We start from the raw sequence: 23,321 nt of genomic DNA on the forward strand, positions 1-23,321 counted from the left end.
TTCACGACCAATTCACAAGCAACTGTGCCCACACACACACACACACACGTAAACGTGGATGCACTGTGGGTGTGTTGATGATCAGTGAAGAAGAAACAGCGGTGGTCTTTAATGGCGGTGTAGAGCTCATCAGGCCTTGTGTTAAGAGGGGTTTTCAGGACATAACTTAATGGTAATGATGTTTTTTGTAACAGTTGATGTTTGTGTGGCTGTTTGTCTTCATTTAAGATTTTTTTTTTCTTTTTTTAAATAGAGCTCTGGTAATACAAGAAGTGCTACACTCCCTTTCTGTCACACCAACCCTCTACATGTCCTTCACTCCATCCATTAATCTTCTCTGTGGTCTTCCTCCTGCCTGGAGTCCATACATCCCACCTTACCTTTCCTCTCACTGCCTCCTAACATGCCTACTCCGCCCTCCTCCTCTTCCTTTGTTTTTGCCCAACAGTAGTGCATTTCCCATCGGCAACCTGCTTGCTTGTCAACAGCACTGGAGACTGCCTGTGTTAACCCAGGCCTCGACTCATCTGATTTGGAAATCTCATTCTTGATTACACGTGTTTGATTTGAAAACATTTTAAGCCGGATTCTCTTCTTGATGCAACACTCCCTATTTATCCAAGCACAAGACTGGCACTAGTAAACTGGCTTGTGACCCTCCGCAAAGCTGCGAACCAACAATTGTTCATTCATATCTGCAGCTCACTGATCAAATATGGTTTCAAAACGCCGAGAAGGAAACAGTGAAAACACTCATCTCAAGCTTCATAACAGAACTTCAGAAAACAACCACCACAGACTGTTAGAGCATCCACATCAATGCCCCACTATTAAATTTTGAACAAGACCCTAAGGTCCTCATATGGTAAATGGACTGGTTCTTATATAGCGCTTTTCTACTCTGAGTCTACTCATCTCACTCTTGCCATTTCCTACTGTTAGCTTTGATAGCAGTAATTTTACCATAAATCACCCTCTCAAATAGGGATGTCAAACCAGTGAAACCAGTTAAGTTTAACCACACATGGAATCCTTCCGATATCTAAATAAAAAAATAAAAAAGTGGCTCAAGTACAATAGTACATCTCAGTTTTTCCACATGATAAAGAAACACTGCTGTAGTAAATGGAAGAAGACTCTTAGTGTGACTCGCTGGGCTTAAATTGTAAGAACAATATATGTAAAGTTACTAAAGTTCTGCTTGCTCAGTGTTTGCCAATTTCTGGGGTTATTTTTGTATAGACGCACTATAAATCATAGAAATTTCTGTTGTTGATAGTGAAGAATATGGGAACCTGTTATTTAAATGCCCCTCCGCAAATCACTACCTTATCGTGATGGAGGGGTTTGTGTGTCCCAGGGATCCCAGGGGCTATGTTGTCTGGGGGCTTTTGCACCCTGGTAGGGTCTCCCATGGCAAATTGGTCCTGGGTGAGGGACCAGACAAAGAGCGATTCAGAAGACCCATATGAAAAGACCATTGAGGGACCAGTTCACCCTGCCCGGGACAGGGTTACCGGGGCCCCGCTCTGGAGCCACGCCCGGGGAGGGTGCCCGAGGGTGAGCGTCTGGTGGCCGGGCCTTACGCAATGGGGCCCGGGCGGGTACAGCCCACTAAAGGGACATGGGCCCATCTTCCTGCAGACCCACCACCCACAGGAGGCACTGTAGGGGTCGGGTCACGCTGGAGAGATTATCTCTTGGCGGGCCTGGGAACGCCTTGGTGTTACCCCCGATAAGCTGGAGGAAGGGGCTGGGGAGAGGGAGGGTTCTGGGCTTCTCTGCTTGGGCTGCTGCCCCTGCGACCCGGCCCCGGATAAGCGGAAGAAGATGGATGGATGTTATTTAAATGTTTATGTAATACTTGGTTACTTCAGTGTAATATGAAGGCCACAGAGGAGCTCTTTGTCACTAGGAAAGTTTCCAAAGCCCTCCAGCAGGCCAGATTGGAGTTGGGACAATTCAGAGGCCATGGTTGACGCCCCTAAAGCTGAGTCTCTTACTTCACCTCCATGCACATCTTTTCATCTCTGGGGGAGCAGGCTGAGGGTCGCAGATGCCAACAGACTTAATAAACTAATCCGTAAGGCCAGCAATATTGTGGGGATGGAGCTGGACTCCCTCAAGGTGGTGTCGGAGAGGCGGATGCTGTCCAAGATAAAGACAATGTTGGATAACACCTCCCACCCACTCCATGACATGCTGGTCAGTCACAGGAGCTCGTTCAGTGAGAGACTGAGATTACCGAAAAGCACCACTGACACAGGAAATCATTCCTGCCTGTGGCCATCTCCCTGTACAACGCATCCACTTAACACACTGGTTACTGCTACAACTACACATGTTTCTTTTCCAGCTATTTATTTATGAGTGACTTATGTATATATTGTACTATTCTTAGTTAGCGTATTGTCTGTCTTGTCTTAATGTTGGTTTAAAATGGAGCACTGTAACAAAAAATAATTTCCCCCAGGGATCAATAAAGTATTCTGATTCTGATCTTTTTAGCATACATGGACACACCTGCTATGCATAAGGCTACAGTTGGAAGTGGAATTAAAAAGAAAAAAAAAATCAGCTCAGCATTATGTCAAATCAATAACCCGAGCCGCTATTGAACAGGGAAAAAGTGACAAAAGAAAAATAGATGCAGACACCACTGGCTGGGAGAATCTCTATTGAGCTCGTTGTAGCCTCCAAGTTTCTGGATGGCTGAATCTGCTGAGCGCAGTAGGAGGGCGGCACACAAACAAAACAAAACACACACACGCCCATTGCTTTCTTCTATTGATCACATAGATGCAGCCAATTTACTTGAGTTGGAAAAACTTGTTTATCTGCCTGAAGGAGCATAAAGAAGTTTGCAGCGCGTGTGTGGGTCACCCTGGAGTTTCCACCTTTTTTTTTTTTTTTAAAGATAGGATGTTTGGGTATAAGAGATAAGCGTGCACACACTATAGTCGTGTACTGCAATCTCTGTCTCTCCACTAATCATCTTTACTGCTGTGCAGGAGGAGCTGATAGGAAGCACATGTGCGGTGACTTTGTTCATGTGTGCATTCAAGCTTTTCAGATTATCACTAGTGACCCCTATCAAGAGTCACGGCGAGCTCTCAAAACGCAACACAAATAACATCCTCCCTCCCCATGATCTTCGACACAGTGCTTGAGTCAGCAGATTTCCACACCTCTCTTTCTGTCGTTTATTTTCCTCCCAGTCCGCACCGTCTCGCTCGGTCAAACGCCCGGCTTTCATAAGAACTCACAACGCCTCACCCTTTTGCTTAAATCTCTGCCACAGTCTGCGTCCTCGCCATCCCAAAGGGTGCTGAGGCACTGTAGTGCTCTAGTGACGTCACTAAAACAAATGGGCCGTTCACTATCTAGGACACCAGCGGCGGCGACTTGTAGTGTAACTTTGCACACAGTGTTTTCTCACTCCCCCCAGATCTCTTCCCATCACTCACACACACACACACACACACACAGGAAAGGGAAAGCGGCGTGTCCTGCAACCATCAGCACTTTCACCGGTGTCCTCGCCAGACCGTCCCTGTCTCCTCTCATGTCCTTAATGACTCTCCCACTTGGCGTCCTCTCTCCCTCCCTCACCTCCCTACTGCCTTTCCTCCTGCACCGTCAATGCCCTCCATCCTACTCCAGCACCCTGTTTTAAAGCACAGAGCCACGGCCCTCCATCCTGATTCCTGATGCACTGAGGTGTAATCAATCAGACTGTAATTTTCCTAGCTGACACTTACAAGTATCCTGCCCTGAAGAAGAAATGATGATGGTAGTATTTTCTGAGTGTGTTGTCCTTGAAAACACGGGGGGGGGGGGGAAAGGTTTTCACAGCGGTGTGTTATACAGCACCTTGTGGTCTTGCAAATCTTTGTGCTGTGACATCTCTTGAAGTTGCAAAGAATAACTATGTGGGCTTTCAGAAAGGCTGTTACTTGTGGAAAATATTTAGTGTGACAGGTTTGGGTTGCTGGGGTTTTGATATTGTACTGTGTTTAAGAGAAAAACAAAATATGGAGAAAGAAAATGCTGCAAAAACTCACCCAGTAAAGCTACCTGTTGGGTTTTTTTTACCTGCACTGTTAGCAAATACCAATAATTCCCCAAAGTGCAATAAACAGTGGTTATCCCCTTTGCTTTAAAAGCAAAAAGATCCATAGTTCGAGATCAGGAGGTCACACACACCCAGCCTCAGGGAGGTCACAAGCTCGTGTACGCCTCGTGCCAAGAGGATACACCAACGACTGTGTACACAGTCATTTTTCTCAGGTAGTTAATAAGAACTTGGGTGTTCCTTTGACGTTTCTTGTGGTTTTAATTAAAACCTCTCAACAACCAAGGTACAGACTCTCCCATCTCACCTTAGGGCAAACAAAATGGAAAAGCCTGCTCTCATTCCAACAAATCAAATACCTGGCGTTTTATCAAAGCCGCTGAGTTCTCAGAGGAAAGTCCCGGGGCCCTTTGGGGTCCCATGCTGTGACGCACCAGGTTAGGCAATACTGAGATGGGTCTCTCTTCCAATCTGTCATATATGGCCTTTGGCCTTTTTAACCCGAGCTGCAATCTATTCCCAAACCTGACAAAGTACTTTTAGAGTCTAAACCAGTAACCAAAAGACAGTAAAAGACAAGTGAATATTACATGAATCAGCAAAATCAAAAGTATGCCGAGTACCAAACACCCCCTGAGGAAACAAACCGCTGTATGCTTGTTCTACCACCCAGCCCCCCTAAAGCATCATGAGTCTTTTAAAGAGGACCATCTCACTACCTGTAGTTGTTCAATATTGCTGTGCACAGTCTAAGGCCAAAACTAAAGCAGACTTCACACATGCATCTATCAAGCATCAGTATCTGACACCCTCAGATGGGAACAAGTTGGTAGTAGGATGCCTTTCTGCCTAACCTGGCAAAGTCTTCCTTTTCCATAAGTTTGTTATTACCAAGAAATTTGAGAAAAAACTGATATGATAAAATACATACTTTTCTTTCTTATTCCCATTTAAAATGTCTAGCTTTTAATAAATAATTATCTGAATCTTACACCCAAAGTTTTCATCTGAAGTCCATTACTGAATATAGTAACTATTAAGTCTAATATACCCTAGTAAGCTATAGTACTTTTTCCTTTGGGAAGATACCATCTGTGCAGTCTGCAATTCTGTAGAAGAAAGATGTTGAATCTATTTAATTATTGTGGAAAAATAATTTATTTCTGTGTATCTTTTTATACACGTGCATTAAATTAAAGTCAATTACGTCGATTAAGCATCACAAGGCGGAGGGTGGTTCCCTATTTTTTTTTTTTTTTTTTTGAGTACGAGTACTTGAGTATGAACTTATAAAAATGCAGCAAGATATAAAAAATCTCTCTCTCTCTCTCTCTCTCTCTCTCTCTCTCTCTCTCTCTCTCTCTCTCTCTCTCTCTCTCTCTGATGCTTATTTAGTTTGTTGTGATAACGGTGTGTGGTTTCTGATCAATCGACTGTTTCTAGTGGAGGTTTCACATACTGAGTATTTATCCATTTGCATAATCACTAAAACACAAAGGATCAAAGAGCTGACACAGTAGCTAGCTTACATGCTATGTCACGTTGGATAATGGCTGCATTTGAGTTGTTTTTGGTCATTTCGTGTATACCCGAGAAGTATCTTGTTTTAGAATTGGCATGCTATTAAAATGACTGTCTTCATTAAAAATCTTAAAATAAAGTAAGCATTATCAGCGATAACTTTAGATCAATAAATGTGGGGGAAAATGTTTTTGGACAATCATTGGCTAGAAATGCTGGGAAAGATGAGAAATTCAGGTGGCTAGGGTTAGGGTTATGTGTCAGATACCCATTTGAACAAGATGCTTTTAGCCTTTAAAAAAAAAAAAAATCAATTTTAAAAACACTGACTTCTATATGACCCTCGACTCGCCATCTCTCTTAAGCACTTGCTTATTCTCGTTCATCTTTCTAACTATTCTCGTAATTACATGAACATAATTCTCTCTTCTTTATTTTCTCCTATGTCCTTCCTTTCTCTCCATTGAGTTTTATCCTTGATTAGGTGGTCTAAGCATTAAACGCTCCCAGGAGAGACTAACAGCCTCCCTGGAGGGAAGAGAGAGGAGGACCGATTGGGAGAGAAGCGATGGAAATTGGCTGTCTCAGCCATTGTTTGGGGTTTCCTGCTGGTTGTTTTTAGTACATATTGGCCCATCGTACAAAGGCTTGGAAAGCAGAGGCACAACAACTGAGACCAAAGTCAGACAGGCCTAGGCACACATCAAATCTCTGTCTGTGGTTAATGCTGAATCTAATCTATGCATTTATTAATTAGGAAAGTTCAGACTTTATCTGGCGCTGTGTGAGTGCCTGTCACGAACACCCAGAAGTAGAAACAATGAGGTGGGAGGGAGAAACTCCAAATACCACAGCTGTGTTTCTGCAAGACATACTCGCAAATTGGCTTTGTAGAGGCACAGAAGTGAAATCGTGATCAAAGATATTGACTGACTCTTGATCGCTTTCAAGATTCAGTGTCACCAGGGAGCGAGTCAGCACAGCTTCTGAGCAAGGCGGAAAAAACTGGAGGTGAATTGAATTGAATGAATATCAATACCCACCACACACCCACACGCACACAGAGAAAATGCACTTTTACTCTAATCACGATCCAAAAGCCCAAATATGGCAGCTGAGGCAAAGATGAGAAATTAAAAGTTAATTCACCTGCTATTTGCTCCGAATGGTAAATTCCCACATTCGATTTGAAAGCAAGGGCTGAATATATTACCACAGTAAAATGGGCAGCATTTAAAATGGCTGCACTCTACAACGAATGCAACAGCAGACCAAATTTAAATATGCTCAGATATTACGGTCTGCTGATTTACAGTTAGTTGAGCACAGATGCAGAGGAAGGCAAGGCAAACACTTGTAGTATCGATGTACCGCCGAGTTAAAGCAGAAACGACACGTTTTAAATGGTTTATAAAATACAAACAAGGTTAAAGTTCTCATATAGAGATTTTCTAATGTAGTTGAGCACTCAACACCACTACAAGCCTCATTCATGCAAACACATTCATAATCCCTCACATAAAACTGCCCCCTGAGATAACATGAGATGGCAGCTAAAGGATGCTTAATGACAAGTTCAGAAACACTGTCTTTCACTACCACCACCTTTATTTATTTTTGCTTCATTCCAGTGTTCCTGCTTCTGTACTCATGAAACATGTCCAATATATCGTGTTTTATTCATTCATTTATTTGCATGATTTCTGATGTTTAATCTGGCCAATTCATTGAACTGTAACATCTTCAGGTTAGTATGCAGGTAGTTTTAGGTAGTTGCTGCCAACAGTGGGCACATTTCCCGTGTTGTTCTGGCATCATCACAATAACGTTGGCCCAGGATCAATATTGCAACTGACCAATTGCACTTTAAGTCTTAATATTTGTTATATTTCAAAAATTAATAATCAAGTTAGGTTTGCTGTTAGTCAAATTTAGGTTACTCATGTTGGTTTGCTTCTGATCGTTTTCAATAGCTTTAGCTAACTTCTTAGCTAATGCTAACTAAATACTCAGACAACATGATTGGTCAGTTCCGGTCAGTCAGTTGGCCCAATGTTGCGCCCACACTGTGCAAGGAGGGAAAGTTCTGGTCTACCATGAATTACTATCTTTGTTACTGTTGAACATTTTCATTGGCATTTTTTATTTTTTTAAATTCCCACCCCTCATTCTATTGAGTCCTGCACAACCAGCATCACTTCAGCATCCTGCTGCCGGTCTTAATTTAACTTCAATTTAATTTATCCAGTATAACTCCAAATCACAACAACAGTCACTTTAAGGCGCCTTATGTTGTGAGGTAAAGACCCTACAATAATACAAAGAAAACAGAAACCCTATGACCCTCTATGAGCAAGCACTTTGGAGTAGGAAGGGAAAACTCCCTTCTAACAGGAAGAAACCTCCAACAGAACCAGGCTCAGGTAGAGTAGGCGGTGAGCATATGAAGCGTGAAAATAGACTATTAATAGCAAGAAAAACACAAGCTATTAGTAACTGTTTGCTTCAGTTACACTTGAAATTCTGCTTGGCAACAGCACATTCATTGGCCTGAGCTGCCCAATTATTTTGCTGAAACATACTTTTTCTTCCCTTTACCTGTCATCGTGCTGCCAGTTATGTCACACCTAGCAGTGAAATTACGCTAAATTGTAACTGACTCATAAAACCTTAGAAAGCATAAAAATGCGACATCACCAATTGATTTGCAAAATCCACTGATGACTGTGCTGTTGTGAAAGCGGATGCGAGGAGTGAGGTGTGGATCAGACTGAAACCACACGCTCATTGTTAATGACTTGTCAGCCACAAGTCGTTTTATTCAACATGGACTTGAATGAGCATATCGGACGTGACCGCCATAAGCACTTTCCTGATGAGTTAATGGTCTAAGTCAGAGGTCACATCCTACAGACAATCTTTTTGCAACCGCCGGTATCGCACCGTGAATGTAGTGTGCTTTGAGCTGAATGGTGAGTTGTACATGAGCAACGACTGATCATTGTGTATGAAAAACAAATGTAGTCCCACAAGTAAGGAAGTAGTGCCAAAGCTAGTTTTTCACAAAAAGATCTCCCCTACAAGAAAAAAATGTTTTAATCTCAGTGAAGACCTTATGTGAAGGATTGTAGTACATGTTACTGCAGGTTCAACATTGCAAGTGACCAATCACCTTCTCCTGACATCATCCGCGACCTCGGAAAAAAACAAACGCCTTCAAAAAATCTACTTCACTTGCGAGGAGAAACCGCCTCTGTAAGGACAATATGTATAATGCTTACCGTTTATTAAAGACAATTATCCTGAAATGCAAAGAATTTAAGTTCCTGGATGGGCGGACAGAAGCGGTTTCTCTTCTCGCAAGTGAAGTAGATTTTTTTTAAGGCGGTATTTTCAAAGGCACAAAAGGGGGACGTCACAACAATGTGATTGGTCACTTGCAACGTTGAACCTGGAACAACATTTATTATGATGATGTGGGAACAACACCGACACGAGGATATCAGATCATCCATTAATAAGCACAGCTCAGAGTACCTGGGAGACTAAATAATGCCCCCGAAAACCCAGACAGATGCAATTATTTTGGGATTAGCAGTTCTTTAAAACCAAGGAAATTACTTTTCAGGGTGAAACCTACATGATGTCATTTCCTTTTACATCAAGACTCACACCACTCGTCACGATCTTTACTACGAGATCGTTCGTCAGAAGCCGAACGTGGCCATCTTTAGTGTGCCAGACAAGCTGCAAGTGCTCAGCAGTGTTGATCTGAAGGGGAATGTACAGTCTATTGACCCCAATTCTGCGGGTCTTTGGTTTCTAATTTTACGGCCGGATTTCTCTCAGCTCTGACTGTAATGGATGGGACGACCGTGAGGGAGCAGGGACACCTGGCCGCTGAGCCCTAGTCAGCACCAGTGTCCTGACAGGTCTGATGAATGCAGGCTGATGAGTACACAGTCTTGTCTCTACTACAGCCGGAAGCCTCGCTCCACGGGGCTAAAGCAGGAGGAGTGCATCTCCCTACTATTAGCGATTCGGTGCATCACTCTTATTTTACACATTTAATAACCTCTCAACAAGGTCGTACAGGCAAAGCTAATCTAAAAAAAAAAAACAATGCATTAACTAGTCTTTACATGCAAACACAAAAAGATGATGCCTATTACTTCAGTATTATGGCTCCATGATGGATTGGGGACAATGAAAAGGTGGAAAGACAGTAATATAAAGAAAGATTGATTAGATTTTTTTAAATATGCCACAGCAGAAATAAACACAGGAAGACACACTGACTGCAAGCTCTTCGTTAGTAACACAGAAATTAGAAACTAGTGTGCTGCTGCTATCACTGTAGGTGAGACGTCAACATCAAACGGGTTCCTTCTGACAGCGACAGCTCCGAGATAAATCAGCCTACAGTTCGGGAATACCTCTAAACCGCTTCCTGCTGCTCTGCAGTGACCTACTTAGCATGATTTGATTTATCAGAAATGTTGCAGGAATTTCCACAGCTTGAGCAATCAAACAGGATGGAGGTACCTGCTGATGTCTCTCTTAACTAAGGTCTTGACGTATTCTTTTTTTTTTTTTTTTTAGTGTGTCAGTTTGTCTCTGCTGCACTGGTGCTTTCAACGCAACAGCTAATTCTGGAGTATTGTGACTAATGCTCTGAACCTAAAATACTGCCAGTCAGGAAGAGGTTTCTAGCAAAACACCAAAAATGCAATTGCCTCACTCCCAAGTCTTCCTCATTTTTCAGAGGAACTTTAGATTGGCGCAATCAAACAATGCACCTCCAACAGGAAATGTTATGTAATGTGGACAAAACTGATCTTGGCAAAACAAGGAAGCGATGCTTCCCCATACTGACTGATATTGAAAGGAATGCGGTGCAGGGAGTGTCGGCGTTTGGGAGTGTTTGTGTACAAGTGCATGGTATTTTTTTTTGATCCTACAGTACACAGTGTATTTGCAAACAAGCTTAACTACCCACCATTTCATAGCTGACTGTTATCTACTTATATCTGATGGATGAAGAATGACAACAATCCACAGAGCGGCTTGCTCTTTTAGAGGAATCATTCGACATTTTAGAGAATTTCCTCATTTTCGTATTCTTAGCGAGAGTTAGTGGAGATTTATGTCACTTTGCCGTTTGCACAATAAATATGAGTAAGCGGCGTGCTAGCTAGCTTTCACAAAAAAACAGGAAAAAGGGGGAACCAACTATTCCGCCTCCGTCCAAAGTTAATCTACCAAAGCTCCCAAATTATCGCTACGCAAAAACATTGCATAACAGCAACAGACTGAGAGCTAAGCTAATAGCTTGGAAGCAAAACGTTTACATTTCCTAAACCAGGAGCGTGCAACATAAGGTCTGAGGCCAGAATTGGTCCAGCAAACACTCCAGTCTCACCCACTGTATAAGGGAGGATATAGATTTTCTTACATTTAACTGTATGTTCATAGGTTTTAAAGCTGTTCTAATGGAAAAGACCCCTCACCCCTACACCAAAATAATTAAGTGATAGACAGCTAAATGATAGAAAGGTTCCTTTTTTTCCACCATCTACTACTCAATTCAGAAAAGTTGCATTCAGCATTATGAAACTAGCAGGAGCATCAGGCAGGAGTTAGGGCCAGCTTTTGGTGCAGCACTGGTGTCTAAATAGCTTTCCACCAATGCAGAGGGAAGGATTCTGAGTATTTAACCATAGCAGAGGCAGAGTCGCTTTTGTGTGCAGTCCTTCTACAAGCCAACAACATCATCACCTCTGGGCATAGAGACAATCTTAGGTCAAAGACGGACATTTTTAAAGGTTGGTGTGAAACGGAAAGGTAAAAACCACAGCAGAGTTCACCACAAAGAAGGAGAAACTGCACTGGGTGTGACTTCCAGAGAACCACTGTTATTAATGATAACCACAACCGCCAAATGAACCTCATGCAGCGCTCCACTGCTATTTACTGCAAATGTGCAAGCTACTTGCAGCAAAAACAGTGATGAGACACAAACACACAGTGTCATGAACTATTATGCAGCACTGTGTGCAATCTGTGTAATGCATCTTATGCAACAACCAGCATATGCACTGCATGCATCAACAACAAAGGTGACTTGCATGCTTTTACCTGCCTCTGTTTTACACATTTTCTTTGTGCCATTACAGGATTTAATGATTGCTTAACTCAATAACAGAACATTTCACAGAAGCAAGTATCTTGGATTATGTCAGGTGGTGAAGAAGTTTGTCAAGCGAACCAACATTTCCGCTCGCATAATGTTGCTAGAGATAAACAAGATCTGGTTAGGTAGCCAGCTGTGACTTTTGTACACTGCATGAATTTGAAAGTGGTTGCATAGTTCTATTACCATCTATAAGATGAATATATTTACTACATAAGTAAATAAGTGACCTCTTTTTTTCACAAAGAGGGGGAAAAAAAACAACACTTTTACCTGGACAAAGGATTTTAGTACATGTTATGGCAGTGCTTCTCAAAACCATTACTGGATGACCAGGGAAAAAAAATATAAATAAAGTTAAGGCCTCAATCACACAGCCCTGGAGACTGACCCCTTAGCAACTACAGGTTATTAAGAGGGGGGGGGGGGGGGGGGGGGGGGGGGGGGAGTGCATTCCCTGTCCAGCTGGTGAAGTAAAAAGCTGCACTGTTGCTAGCAGATTACCCATGTCTGCTGTAGTTTGCATGACACGTATCAACTTGCAGGGTTTTGCTACCGCTTGTCGAGTAGTTTAGTGGTGTAAGCAGCCCAGTTGGCGTCTGGTATGCAAAGCTACCATGGTGACCAAGGCAATGTGCTAGCAACCAAAGCAACCTCAGGGAGGGTTTTGGTGCAGGAAAGTAAACCACTTTGCAAGTAATTTCACTCCAAAGACAGCAGCAATCAGTCACAATCAGTCTGATTGTGACACCCCCCCGCCCTGCCCGCAGTGATCAGCGGTTGCCAGATGGTTGACAACTGGTCTCATACAGATAGATCAACATCTCCAGCAGCTGGACTGAGAGTGATGAGTTGGAAAAATTACAAACTTAACACAAGTAGTGAGGATTTTGTCACCGTAGCAAGCCTTCTTGGCAAAAATCCTATACTGTTGGATAGCCAGTTTATTTCCCTAGCTCCTTAGCAAGGCAGAGCCATTCGTGCATCACTAGCAGTAAAGCATAATGCTTTTTTTTTTTTAACTCCTTAAAAACATCACTGCAGCACATTCAAGGACAGAGCCTGGTCAGCACTCTCTGTGGGGCTTTTTCAGTAAGTAACAAACACACAACACTAGCAGTCGAGATTACAAGTTCTACAGTTTTAATCATGTTTATGTTAACTGCCGCCATCAGCTGCTCCAACTTTCCAAGTCTGAAGTCTGACGGGGTTCAGCTGAAAATTCCGACTTTCAATTTGGAATTGAACCTACCATTGGGGTTAGGGTTAAAGTCAATCAATAATGATGACTTAGACTGCTTAGTAAAATTAATACAATGAGAGAGGAGAACATGGCCCAAAAAAGCAAAAATAGGTAAATAAATAAACTTGATATTTAAGCAGAAAAAACAGGAGAAGCTCAGTAAATAAGCTCTAAATAAAATAATACCAAATTAAAAGCTCAGTATTGTACAGTAAGCGGTTCACTAAGTAAAAACCTTAATAAAATAAACACAGATCTCTTTATTAAAATCTGTACTGCTGCATATAAACTGACATTTTGTGTACACGGGTCCTTATCAGACCTCATAATTAATGAAAAAAAAAAGTTCTCATGAACAAAGAAAGGTTTGCTTGGGCTTTCATTTCAGATTTGTCTTTGAATGCCGGCAAACCCATGGAGAGACCCAGCTGGGTTATTCTTCCTGCTTCCAAGCATGTTTTTTTATGAAGTTAAATTATTTGATTATTCTTTTGCTTCCATCCTCGTCCCCCATCTAGCCTCTGGCTGAGCTAATTAATTTCTCAGCGCTCCACAGCTACTTCAATCACTCACGCCTCGTGTCCAATATATACATCCTCAGTTACTGTGCATGCTGTTTACGTCCCATACGGGTCGGCCACCCTCCCACTCCGCTGATGTTGATCACAATGCACAGACATGAATAAAAGACTTTTTAAAATCTGTGTATGTTCGGATTTATGAGTGTGTGGGTTGAGACAGGGTTGAGTAATAATATCACTTATTGATGTAGCTTGCTCTGACTGCCCTGGAGGGCTTTTGTTTGTGTCAGTATGTGTGTGTGTGTGATGTCTCCTACCTCGTTGCCGTACATCATGAGGTGGTGGGTGGTGATAAGAGCTTTGAAGACCACCACCCAGCTGGAGTTGGCTGTGCGCTCAAACAGCGTGTCCGCCAGCTGGGGAATGTTCACGTTCATCTCATTGGTGCAGTGGATCAGATCTGGCCAGGACACCAAAAAAAAAAAAAAAAAAACAACAACAAAATGAGAGAAGAAGAGAAGCTTACACAAGACAACAGAACAAAGAGCAGTGATGAGAAGCTTTTAAAGATAACCCTGACCGACACAATGCCAAATTACTTTTCACACAGAGAAAAAAAAAATGCAGACACACAGCAAGGACCAACAAACAGAGCACGAATTTCATCTGAATTCTTAAGTGAAAGAAGCCTGAAGGACAGGTGCTACCCACAGAACTATTTCTTGTCTTCTTTTGACTCTTACTCTGTTGCACCTTTACCCTCTTCTCTGCTCTCGACATCTTAGCAGAAGCTCACGTGTCATTCATTCACCCAACCTGGAGGAAAACTGAACCTTCGACTGTATGACTGTCAAAATATAATAAAAAAAAAACCAAACTGGCAGATCTCAGAAATAATCTCAAAACAGGTCTTTTACAGTATATAGTGTTACATCACTGCTTTAACTTTCCACCAAAGTCTGGCATTAGATTTTTATAATGAGGCAATTTTTTGTTAGAGTTTAATGTTAATTAAATGTTAACTTTCAGCAAATACTCCAGTAATGTGAACATTATTCATGGAGGTGTGGGATTATCTTTGCAGGTTAAGTCTGTGCAATACTGGCATCATCAGAAAAAAAATATGTAAACAGTATTTCCACAGATCTGTTCACCTTTCACGGGTACTGGGTGAAATGAACCATCAGGAATTAATGTATTTTTCTTACACCACAGGGTAGTAGTACGGGTAGTAATATACTACAGTATTTTCACATTAAAATAAAACAGCATGTTCAGAAAGTTTAAGTGTCAAGAAAAGTGATCTTTTTAGCTGTTTTCATCCACCACACAGACACAGACAGCACAAGGAAATGAAGAAGCAGCTAAAATCAAAGCTGTCTGTGTACAGGTAAACTTCTTAGGTCTCTCAATTTGGCATTTCTCATAACCTTTGCTGCAAGCTGCTGGCAGGCATGATGTCTCTTTCTAGCAGCAAGACATGCGGCGGGTGAGGGGCACAGCATTCACTCCTCCTTTCTTTCTGAAAACCCTCCTAAGAAAATGATGGTATGTTTTAGAGATTAACTTAGTTTATTATATAAAGTAATTCAAAAGGGTTTTTTGGGCCAGTGAAAGTCTGATCTACTGGCCCAGTGAGGAAAAAACAAATTCTATGTTGAACAGCTAAGAGGCAGGAGACTATAAGACTGCCTTAAAGGACCCAGGAAAAAACAGGTGTGTTGGCAGGTATGACTAAATTAGCAAAATCCAAACTGTACAGGGATGATTACGGATGGTTGTGATTTGTGAATATTTAAATAGCTGTTAAATTAATAACTCAAGTTTCAACGATTGTTACATAAATTTGTACTTGATTTTTGGAAGATGATAATAATAATACGTCTATTAAAACTACAAAAACAGAAGAAAAGCTTTCTATGTAACAGGTGTCTGACCTGGGAAGCATGTGTGGCATGAGGAAACTAGATGCTTTTATACAAACAGGAGAAACATCCACACAGATTTAAAAAGCCCTTCAAAAAATAAAATCAAACGAGTCCCAGAGCAAGCTCTGCCAGGGAAAGCTACCACATCAAATGTAGTTTATGTTAATTTATGCCGTTTTAATTTACATTGTTGCCATCTGGAAGTGATTTCTTGTTGTGCACCTCTTAATTTTTGTGACCTGGCATGCTGAGCGTGCACGGACGGGTTGAAGACATGAGTGTATGATTATGTTTGTCTTTACCAGCATTCCAATGATACCTCAGTACAGGTGCTCAGAGTGCCGTTTCTTAAATTTGTAAATTCTGTAACATATTATTTAATTAGTTCAGTCTATTACTGTTACTGTCTTGGAGCAACTGTAACCCACATAATTTTCCTTAGGGATTAATAAAGTATTCTGATTAAAAGAGGCAACAGCCTACGCAACCACTAATGTGTTAAACATAAACTAGTTTATAATTTTTACACACACACACACACACACACACACACACACACACACACACACACACACACACACACACACACACACACACACACACACACACACACACACACACACAAAGAGTTACTCCAGGAAGAGAAGAGCACCAACTTTTTCTTGTTTAGCTGCTTCAAACACTTAAAATATGCACATTTTTTTACCACTTTAGAGAAAACAGGAAACTGACAGACGCCCTAGATTTATTTATTTTTAAACAAAGAATAAATAAAAGGTGCTTATTGAGCTAGGGATGTTTCCCCCATTGCATAAAATTCTCTTTAGCTTTTACTTCATCCCAAGAGATGCCTAATATGATCTGACCAGAACCTAACAGCTTGGCCCCACCTTGCTGTTCCTACCACTTTAAATGGAGATCGATTTGAAGGTCTTCTAGCTTATTACACAGATTCAGTGTCTCCGCTCGCCGCGTGCAACGCCCTCAGCGAGCCTCTCGAGCACAAACATCAATACAGACACACACGGTTAAATTGATCATTCACACCAGATATCAGGGTGTTTTCTGTTTCATTTCTCTGGCGTCCTCAACCACTTTCATTCCTTCGCCTCTCTCTCGCCATCTTTTATTCTTCACCGCAGGACGTTATGAGCTGCCGGCTCGCACACCTGGTAACTACGGAAACAGCTTCTCATTAAACTACTCGAGGACTGTAGCGGGAGAGACTCCCGACGGGGAACTTCATCACCATAATCAGGTGTGCATGCGCACATGCACGAACGCGTGCCTTCATTCAATAAAGAATCATACCTTCACTCACTTAACCCATCATCTCCCTCAAGTACTCACACACACACTTACAGTAACATTCCACAGCAGACTCCCAGTCCCGTATCAATCATTCACTCAACATGCTACCTCTCCCACTTACCCCCTAACACACACACACACACACACCAAGCAGTCTGCTATGCGGTCAATACAAATGAGAGTAGAATAATGTAACACAGCACAGCTGCATTTAGCCAAACAGAACAACATTTAGTGGCTAACAGAGTGCAGCTGGACTGAAAACGCTCTCACAGCCAGACTCACCTTGCCTTTCTGTCTCTCTGCAGACCCCCACCCCACCTCCCACTGCACCGCTGCATGACATTATGACTGGAAACAATATCTCTGAACTGGAAGCGGGCACCGAAAGCGACTGGTGTCTTTGTTAACGAATTAGTCTCCTTGCTGCTCTGTCTTTCTTTATTATTGCTGCTGCTACCTTGTTTCTCTCCCCCCCCCATCTGTCCATCTCGCCTTCTTTTTTAGCAGAGCTCATGTTTTTTCATTAGGTCTGGAGTGGTGTGAGAGAAACAGAGAGAACTAAGAGAAGGACTGATTAGGTCTGTGGGGACGCTCGTGCATGAGTGTGTACGTGTGCGAGTGATAATTTAAAAGAGGGTACATGTGCTGACTTAATCAGCCAGAGCGGAAAGCATTAGATGCCACTGATCCCAGACCGGCGAGAGACAGAGAGAAAAGGGACGGCGAGGCAATTGAGACAAACATATGGCTGAGAAATGAAGATAAAAAAAAAGAGGGGAAGACGAGGTAAAGAGAAGGAGACACGAGCAGATGTGACGAGAGATCAAGAGTCCTACAGAGAGGTATAAAGAGGAAACGGATGAAAAGTGTTGAAGAATAGGGGGACGAGAAGAAGAGATCGATAAATGAAATGAGATTATGAGACGTGAGACATGAGTGTCTCTTCATCCAGACAATTTAGAAGAATCCACACACCGCTCAACAAGCTGCTCGCCTCGCTTTATCTCTGCAGCAGAAACGCGGCTGGGGATGCAATTTTTTCTTCTCCCCCGCAAGCACACCCCGGGGCAATTATTCTGACCGCAAATGGAAAAATACATAAGTTTGAGTCTATCATCCCTCAACGGCAAGGCTAAGACCAACATGTCAGCGTCCTACAAGCAATTACCTGCACAACAGTTTCATAACAAACGTAGCCTTGCTAATTGGCGCCCACACATTACAAGATGAGGACAACAGAGGACTGAAGCAGTCTGTGTACGAGAGCGCATTATACAATGTCAGAAGTCTCATTACAAGTGTACTTTAAAAGCTGGGTCTGTAGAGACTGAAGTGGCCGGTTCTGTGTTAGGTTAGCCAAGTATTGGTTATTCATTATGCTGAGTACTTCAGCGTTCCTTACTCATTTAGACTCACCACAAACGGCATGAAAGATTGACGTAGCCACCCTAAAGTCACCTACTTGCTCAAAAAAAATGGCCTTTTGGTTGCCATGACGTAAGTTCTGTATTGGGTTTTTTTTTTTTTTTGTTTTTGAACGAGAGGCTAAAGATCTGCTTTTATCTGACACTAGAGACAAGAAACAGACTTAAGCCGCTTTCACTCATCGTGCATCACTCAGAAACCATCCGTTAGTTACTAGCAGAAAATTTTACCGTCCAGTTGACTAATATAACTATTATCAGGCCATACTTTAATCAACCTTATCATGGGCACTGATCGCTATCATTGTGTGCCTTTTGTACCATCTTCCTCCCCTCACCCCAAACTGGTCACAGCAGTCTGGTCTGGTTCTGCTGAAGGTTTCTTAATGTTAAAAGGGATTTTTTCTGGTTCCCACTGTTAACTTGTTCTTGCTCAAAGGGGGTTGTGCGATTGTCTTCTCTGGATTATTGTCGGATCTTTAGCTGTCGAGCACCTTGAGGTGTTGTGATTTGGTGCTATATAAATACAATTAAATTGAAAATTGAATTTGGATTGGTAGTTGCTTCAATCATTCACTTCAAAGTTAAGAAAAGTTCATTTCATCACAGACTTTGAGGTCTCTTGTCACTGTGATGCATCTATGATTACACTCCCCAAATCTGAAAGGCAAGCAAAGAGGCTTTGGTTTTAGGCAGGGGTGGGCAACTCCAGGCCTCAAGGACCGGTGTCCTGCAGGTGTCCTTGATCCAACACAGCTGACTTAAATGGCTAAATTACCTCCTCAACATGTCTTGAAGTTCTCCAGAGGCCTGGTAATGAACTAATATTCTGATTCAGGTGTGTTGACCCAGGGTGAGATCTAAAACCTGCAGGACACCGACACTTGAGGCCTGGAGTTCAATACCCCAGGTCTTAGGTCGTTACCATTGGGTAACATCAGAGTGGTCTCTTCAATCTTGCAAAAAATTTTTTAAATTGTTTGCATCAAAAACATAAAAATAAAGCTTTAATCTTTTACTTAAATCATTTAGTCTTATATTTTAGTATAGAGGCAGAGTTTGACCCATACTTGACCTCTGTTTGCCTACCACTCACATCCCAGCAGGCGAGTTTAGCTCCTCAAGAGTCAGACCAGAAACATCAGTGATGCAGTAGCTCAAGGTCTGTCCCAATCCACAGGTTATTTATTTATTCCCTAATTTCCTTCGGGATTAATAAAGTATTCTGATTCTGATATTTCTCATAAAATGGCAAAGGTGTCCTTGACCTTGGTCACGGTTTGGGTGAAGGCTCATTAGGAGATCCCCTTATATAAGTGATTAAATTCCAGCATGAGTTCATCAGTCCTTAAGCAGGTTAAGCAAAACATCACAAGAACTAGGATTTTTTTCACTAAGGCTTAAAATAAAGCTTTGCCCATCAAAAGGCCAAAACAGTTATCTGCCTTAAGTACATGGATATGAATCATACTAGTAAGCCCCCAAAGGCTCCTTCTGAACCTTTCAAGCAAGCTATAATAGTTCTCAAATAATTCTATGAAGAAAAAAAAAAAAAAATCCACAAAAAGACACAAAACAGCCCAAACACAGTGAAAAGGTCCACTTGAGCAGTGGTGAGGCCTGTAAGGACACGTGTCAATCAACACAGCCACGCCCCTAACTGCAATAATAAATTATTTACCCTGCTTAGAGTTGATATAAAAAGGGGAACTTAATCATAAGGCATTTTTTGTACCAGCCTGTAAACATGCTTTTCAGTGCTGTAAAAGTTACCATTTTATTACATTAATGAAGAAAGCAGTCATCTGTTGCAGCCCTAATTAACTGACAGGAAGAGGAAGCGACTCTCAGCTCCAAACAATTTGTGTGAGGAATGAATGCCCAGTCTAATTTTGAAGCTGACACACAGAAAAAGAAGGAAGACATCTGTGATAACCTGATGGTAGCTGCACCTCAGACACAAAGTAATAAATAGAAATAAATAGATTTTTTTTTAAATCTGACTAAAACACTCTTTATTCTGATAATACAGGATTATAAGAAAAAACAGACAGACTTATTTTAAGTTGTTGTCTGATACCCTGCCATCCCCAGAGGACTTTTGTAGCTTTATACTAATTAGTGCGACTAACAAACTCGCACATTTACACATGTGGGAGGAATGAGTGCTGAGTACATGTGATCTCATCACCAACAGTGACCTTCTGTGTTCCTCCCTGATCTCACTGAGATCCATTGTTGCCAGTTGCCTGTTGACCTCTGAGGCCTTTGATTAAACCACACCCGACCGGAGACTTCCTGGTACCGAGGGACCGGCGCGAGGACCTGGAGGAGCCAGGCTCGACATCTGATAGGGGGTGGCGCGTGCTTGTGAGCGATAAACCAACAGAAAGTTATCTATATTCTGTGAGGCACTTGTGTTAGACATTTTTTCTTTTTCCAGTGAACAGCCTCTTCTGCCTATGTGAGTGTTAAATCAAGCAGGAGGTAGAAGAAGGGCAAGGGAGGGGGAGGAGATAAAGTCTACATCTGGCCCACCTGGCTACCTTCTCTATTCGCTCTCCTCTCATCACTTCATCCACCTTTAAGTCCCCACACCATCCAGCTGCTGCACATGGGGGAGAGGCACACACACACACAAACTCACATTTCATCTCCTCCTTCATATTGTCTGATCTGCACACAAACTATTACAACAGGTTCACTAATTAACCGCCGGTGCCTGCCTCTCTGGGTGTCACTTTAAGCCTCCTCTTTCACTCCCTCTGCTCTTCATCTTCTTTATTTAATCCATTGCAGCCGCTCCGGGACCAGCTGCCGCTCTATAAGGTGACACAATGGTGGCAGAAAATGGCTAAAGAATCCCAATAATCGACAAGCATCAACTTCAGCTGCTTCTGCAGTTCAAACCACAAAAAAGTCATTATTACTATTGATAAAAACGACCATTGCTATTGACTGTATGGTGGATCTTGTCCCAAAAGGAAAGCACACTCTCTCAGATTTTTATGTTGTGCTAATACTTTTTTGTGAGATAAAAATAAAGCAAAAGAAAGGACAGGAGGAGCAGGTTTAGCAATATTTTCTCCATTTAGGATGCAAATCCGCAATTCTGCCATGAAATACCACAACTCAATCACGCAACTTAGAGATTCAGACCTCGAGGGCCCAGTTTGAAGCTCCATCAACAGCTTGACTTTAAGTTTTTCCCAACTATTAACAAGTCATAAGAGCATTTTTTAATGTTAATTTTAACCATTTACTTTACAACCAGTATTGTTGTTTTACGAGGTTCTTTCCCCCCCCAATTCTAAATACAATGAATATCAGAAAGTGCTTTAATTCCACAGTAGTTCACAAGTAAGTTCACAGTTTTACATGGTTGCCAGACATGCTCACAAGAGTATGGAACAAACTTGACTATGGTATAGACACAAGTGGTGAGGACACAGTCAGCACTTGTGAACAGTGTAAGTTCTGTATGTAAAACTATATTCATCCAGGTATTTTAAAAAATACATCAGAAACTGATGTTGGACATTTAGCTGCAAAATGACAAGTACTCAGCAACGTTGCCTTATATAGTAATATAACCACAATACAAAATACAGTGTGCTGTGTCAAGTTTACTAAGCCAAAGATGCAGACCGATCGCTGCTGTCTGCGTTTATAAATTTGACGGCAGGTGTTTTTGCAGTACCAATCTGTGACAGTTCATCTGTGATTGTTTGGAGACAAGTTGCATCTCACCAGGTGACCTGTGTTTTCCAATCAAAAGCAATCACACCGCTGAGCAATCAGTTTGTTGCTGCAACTACTCGCAATTGGTTGAAGAATGTGAAAATATTTGTTGTAATCATCAGGTAATCATCGACTTTTCCCTAGTTGGACGCAAAGTCCTTGAGTGTGTCAGAGTCGTGTCAGCGGGGGTTCAGAATTCAGTCACAAGCTTCACGTAGGCTTCAAATAATTCCCGCAAGTGCTTAGTGAGCAGTTGAAACGCATTCTGGTAACATCCGACTTGTTCCTACCTTTTAAAAATGCATCTCAAACTTTCAAACTTCTGTGCTGCTATAACTCGATAGCAGGATTAGCATATGTTGATAACGTTCATTTAAAACAAAACGCGATTCCTTCCGTTCAACAGCTCTGGTTCTAAGAAGGTTGGTGCTCCAGTTTTAATTTAGTGTACCTGATCTGTAAAGTTTTATTTGTACAACAAGTTATACATTTATGTTTCTGCAAAAATAACTAAATCCTGAGAGTGGTGCTGGTATATTACCATCACTAGCACAGCATGAGAACCCCGGGATGATATCTGGTATTTTGCCATTTCCTGGCCTTTTTAAAGCAAATGCGTCAAACACATTCTACATCCAGCTTCTCGACCCTGTTCTGACATTTTGTATGCATCTGTCGGACACGATGGGACATCAGCGCCTTGCTCTGTATGCCTGACACACTCGGTCTCTCCACATTCAAGACCCTTCAGAGACCTCAGAGGGCAGGTCAGGTTCACATAGCTGGAATTCCAGAGGAGGATCTATCTGGACAAATCCACAGAGGAGATTTTAAGCATTTGGCTCAGATTGTTATGAAGAAAAGGCGAGTAAGTTCACACATAGCTATATTAAATTACTTAGATGGGACACATGACTGCCTGTGTAACCAGAAAAAACAATGCCGTGCTACCAGTCTTCAAATCAAATCAAATCAAATCAAATCACTTTTATTGTCACATCACATGTGCAGGCACACTGGCACAGCACATGCGAGTGAAATTCTTGTGTGCGAGCCCCACAAGCAACAGAGATGTGCAAACACAACAACACAAGTGAGCAAAATACAAGAATGGCCAACCTGAAACTAATAAATATATGTACAATATATAATAGTGTATGCATTTCTGGATGTGTATACTAAATATTTTCCTACGTGTGTGTGTGTGTGTGTGTATACACATTTTTACAAATTAAATAGTCCTGGAAGTTGCTACAGCAACTGTTATTTGCTTTACTTAGTTTCTCAATGCCAAAGTATTCTGTAGGCAGAATATCACTCTAAAGTGAACGCTTATTTTTCCATAGTATAAATAGATACAC

General features: G+C 41.9%; 1 protein-coding gene across 5 annotated transcripts in view; it reads right to left on the reverse strand.

Annotated features, from left to right (window-relative positions):
• The window catches only part of LOC147335254 (phosphatidylinositol-binding clathrin assembly protein), a 118,094-nt gene that overhangs the window by 75,789 nt on the left and 18,984 nt on the right, over positions 1 to 23,321 (reverse strand). For all 5 annotated transcript variants that reach the window (XM_086277274.1, XM_086277260.1, XM_086277267.1 and 2 more), the window contains exon 2: positions 13,871 to 14,013. In XM_086277274.1, the coding sequence (XP_086133400.1) occupies positions 13,871 to 14,013 (143 nt within the window). The remainder of the gene's footprint in view (positions 1 to 13,870; positions 14,014 to 23,321) is intronic.

Source organism: Aulonocara sp. 'chitande type north' Nkhata Bay, linkage group LG3 (genome assembly GCF_057382095.1).
Source record: "Aulonocara sp. 'chitande type north' Nkhata Bay isolate Kocher_YH1m ecotype deep benthic linkage group LG3, A_spYH_male_GT1.1, whole genome shotgun sequence".
NCBI classification, from domain to species: domain Eukaryota; kingdom Metazoa; phylum Chordata; class Actinopteri; order Cichliformes; family Cichlidae; genus Aulonocara; species Aulonocara sp. 'chitande type north' Nkhata Bay.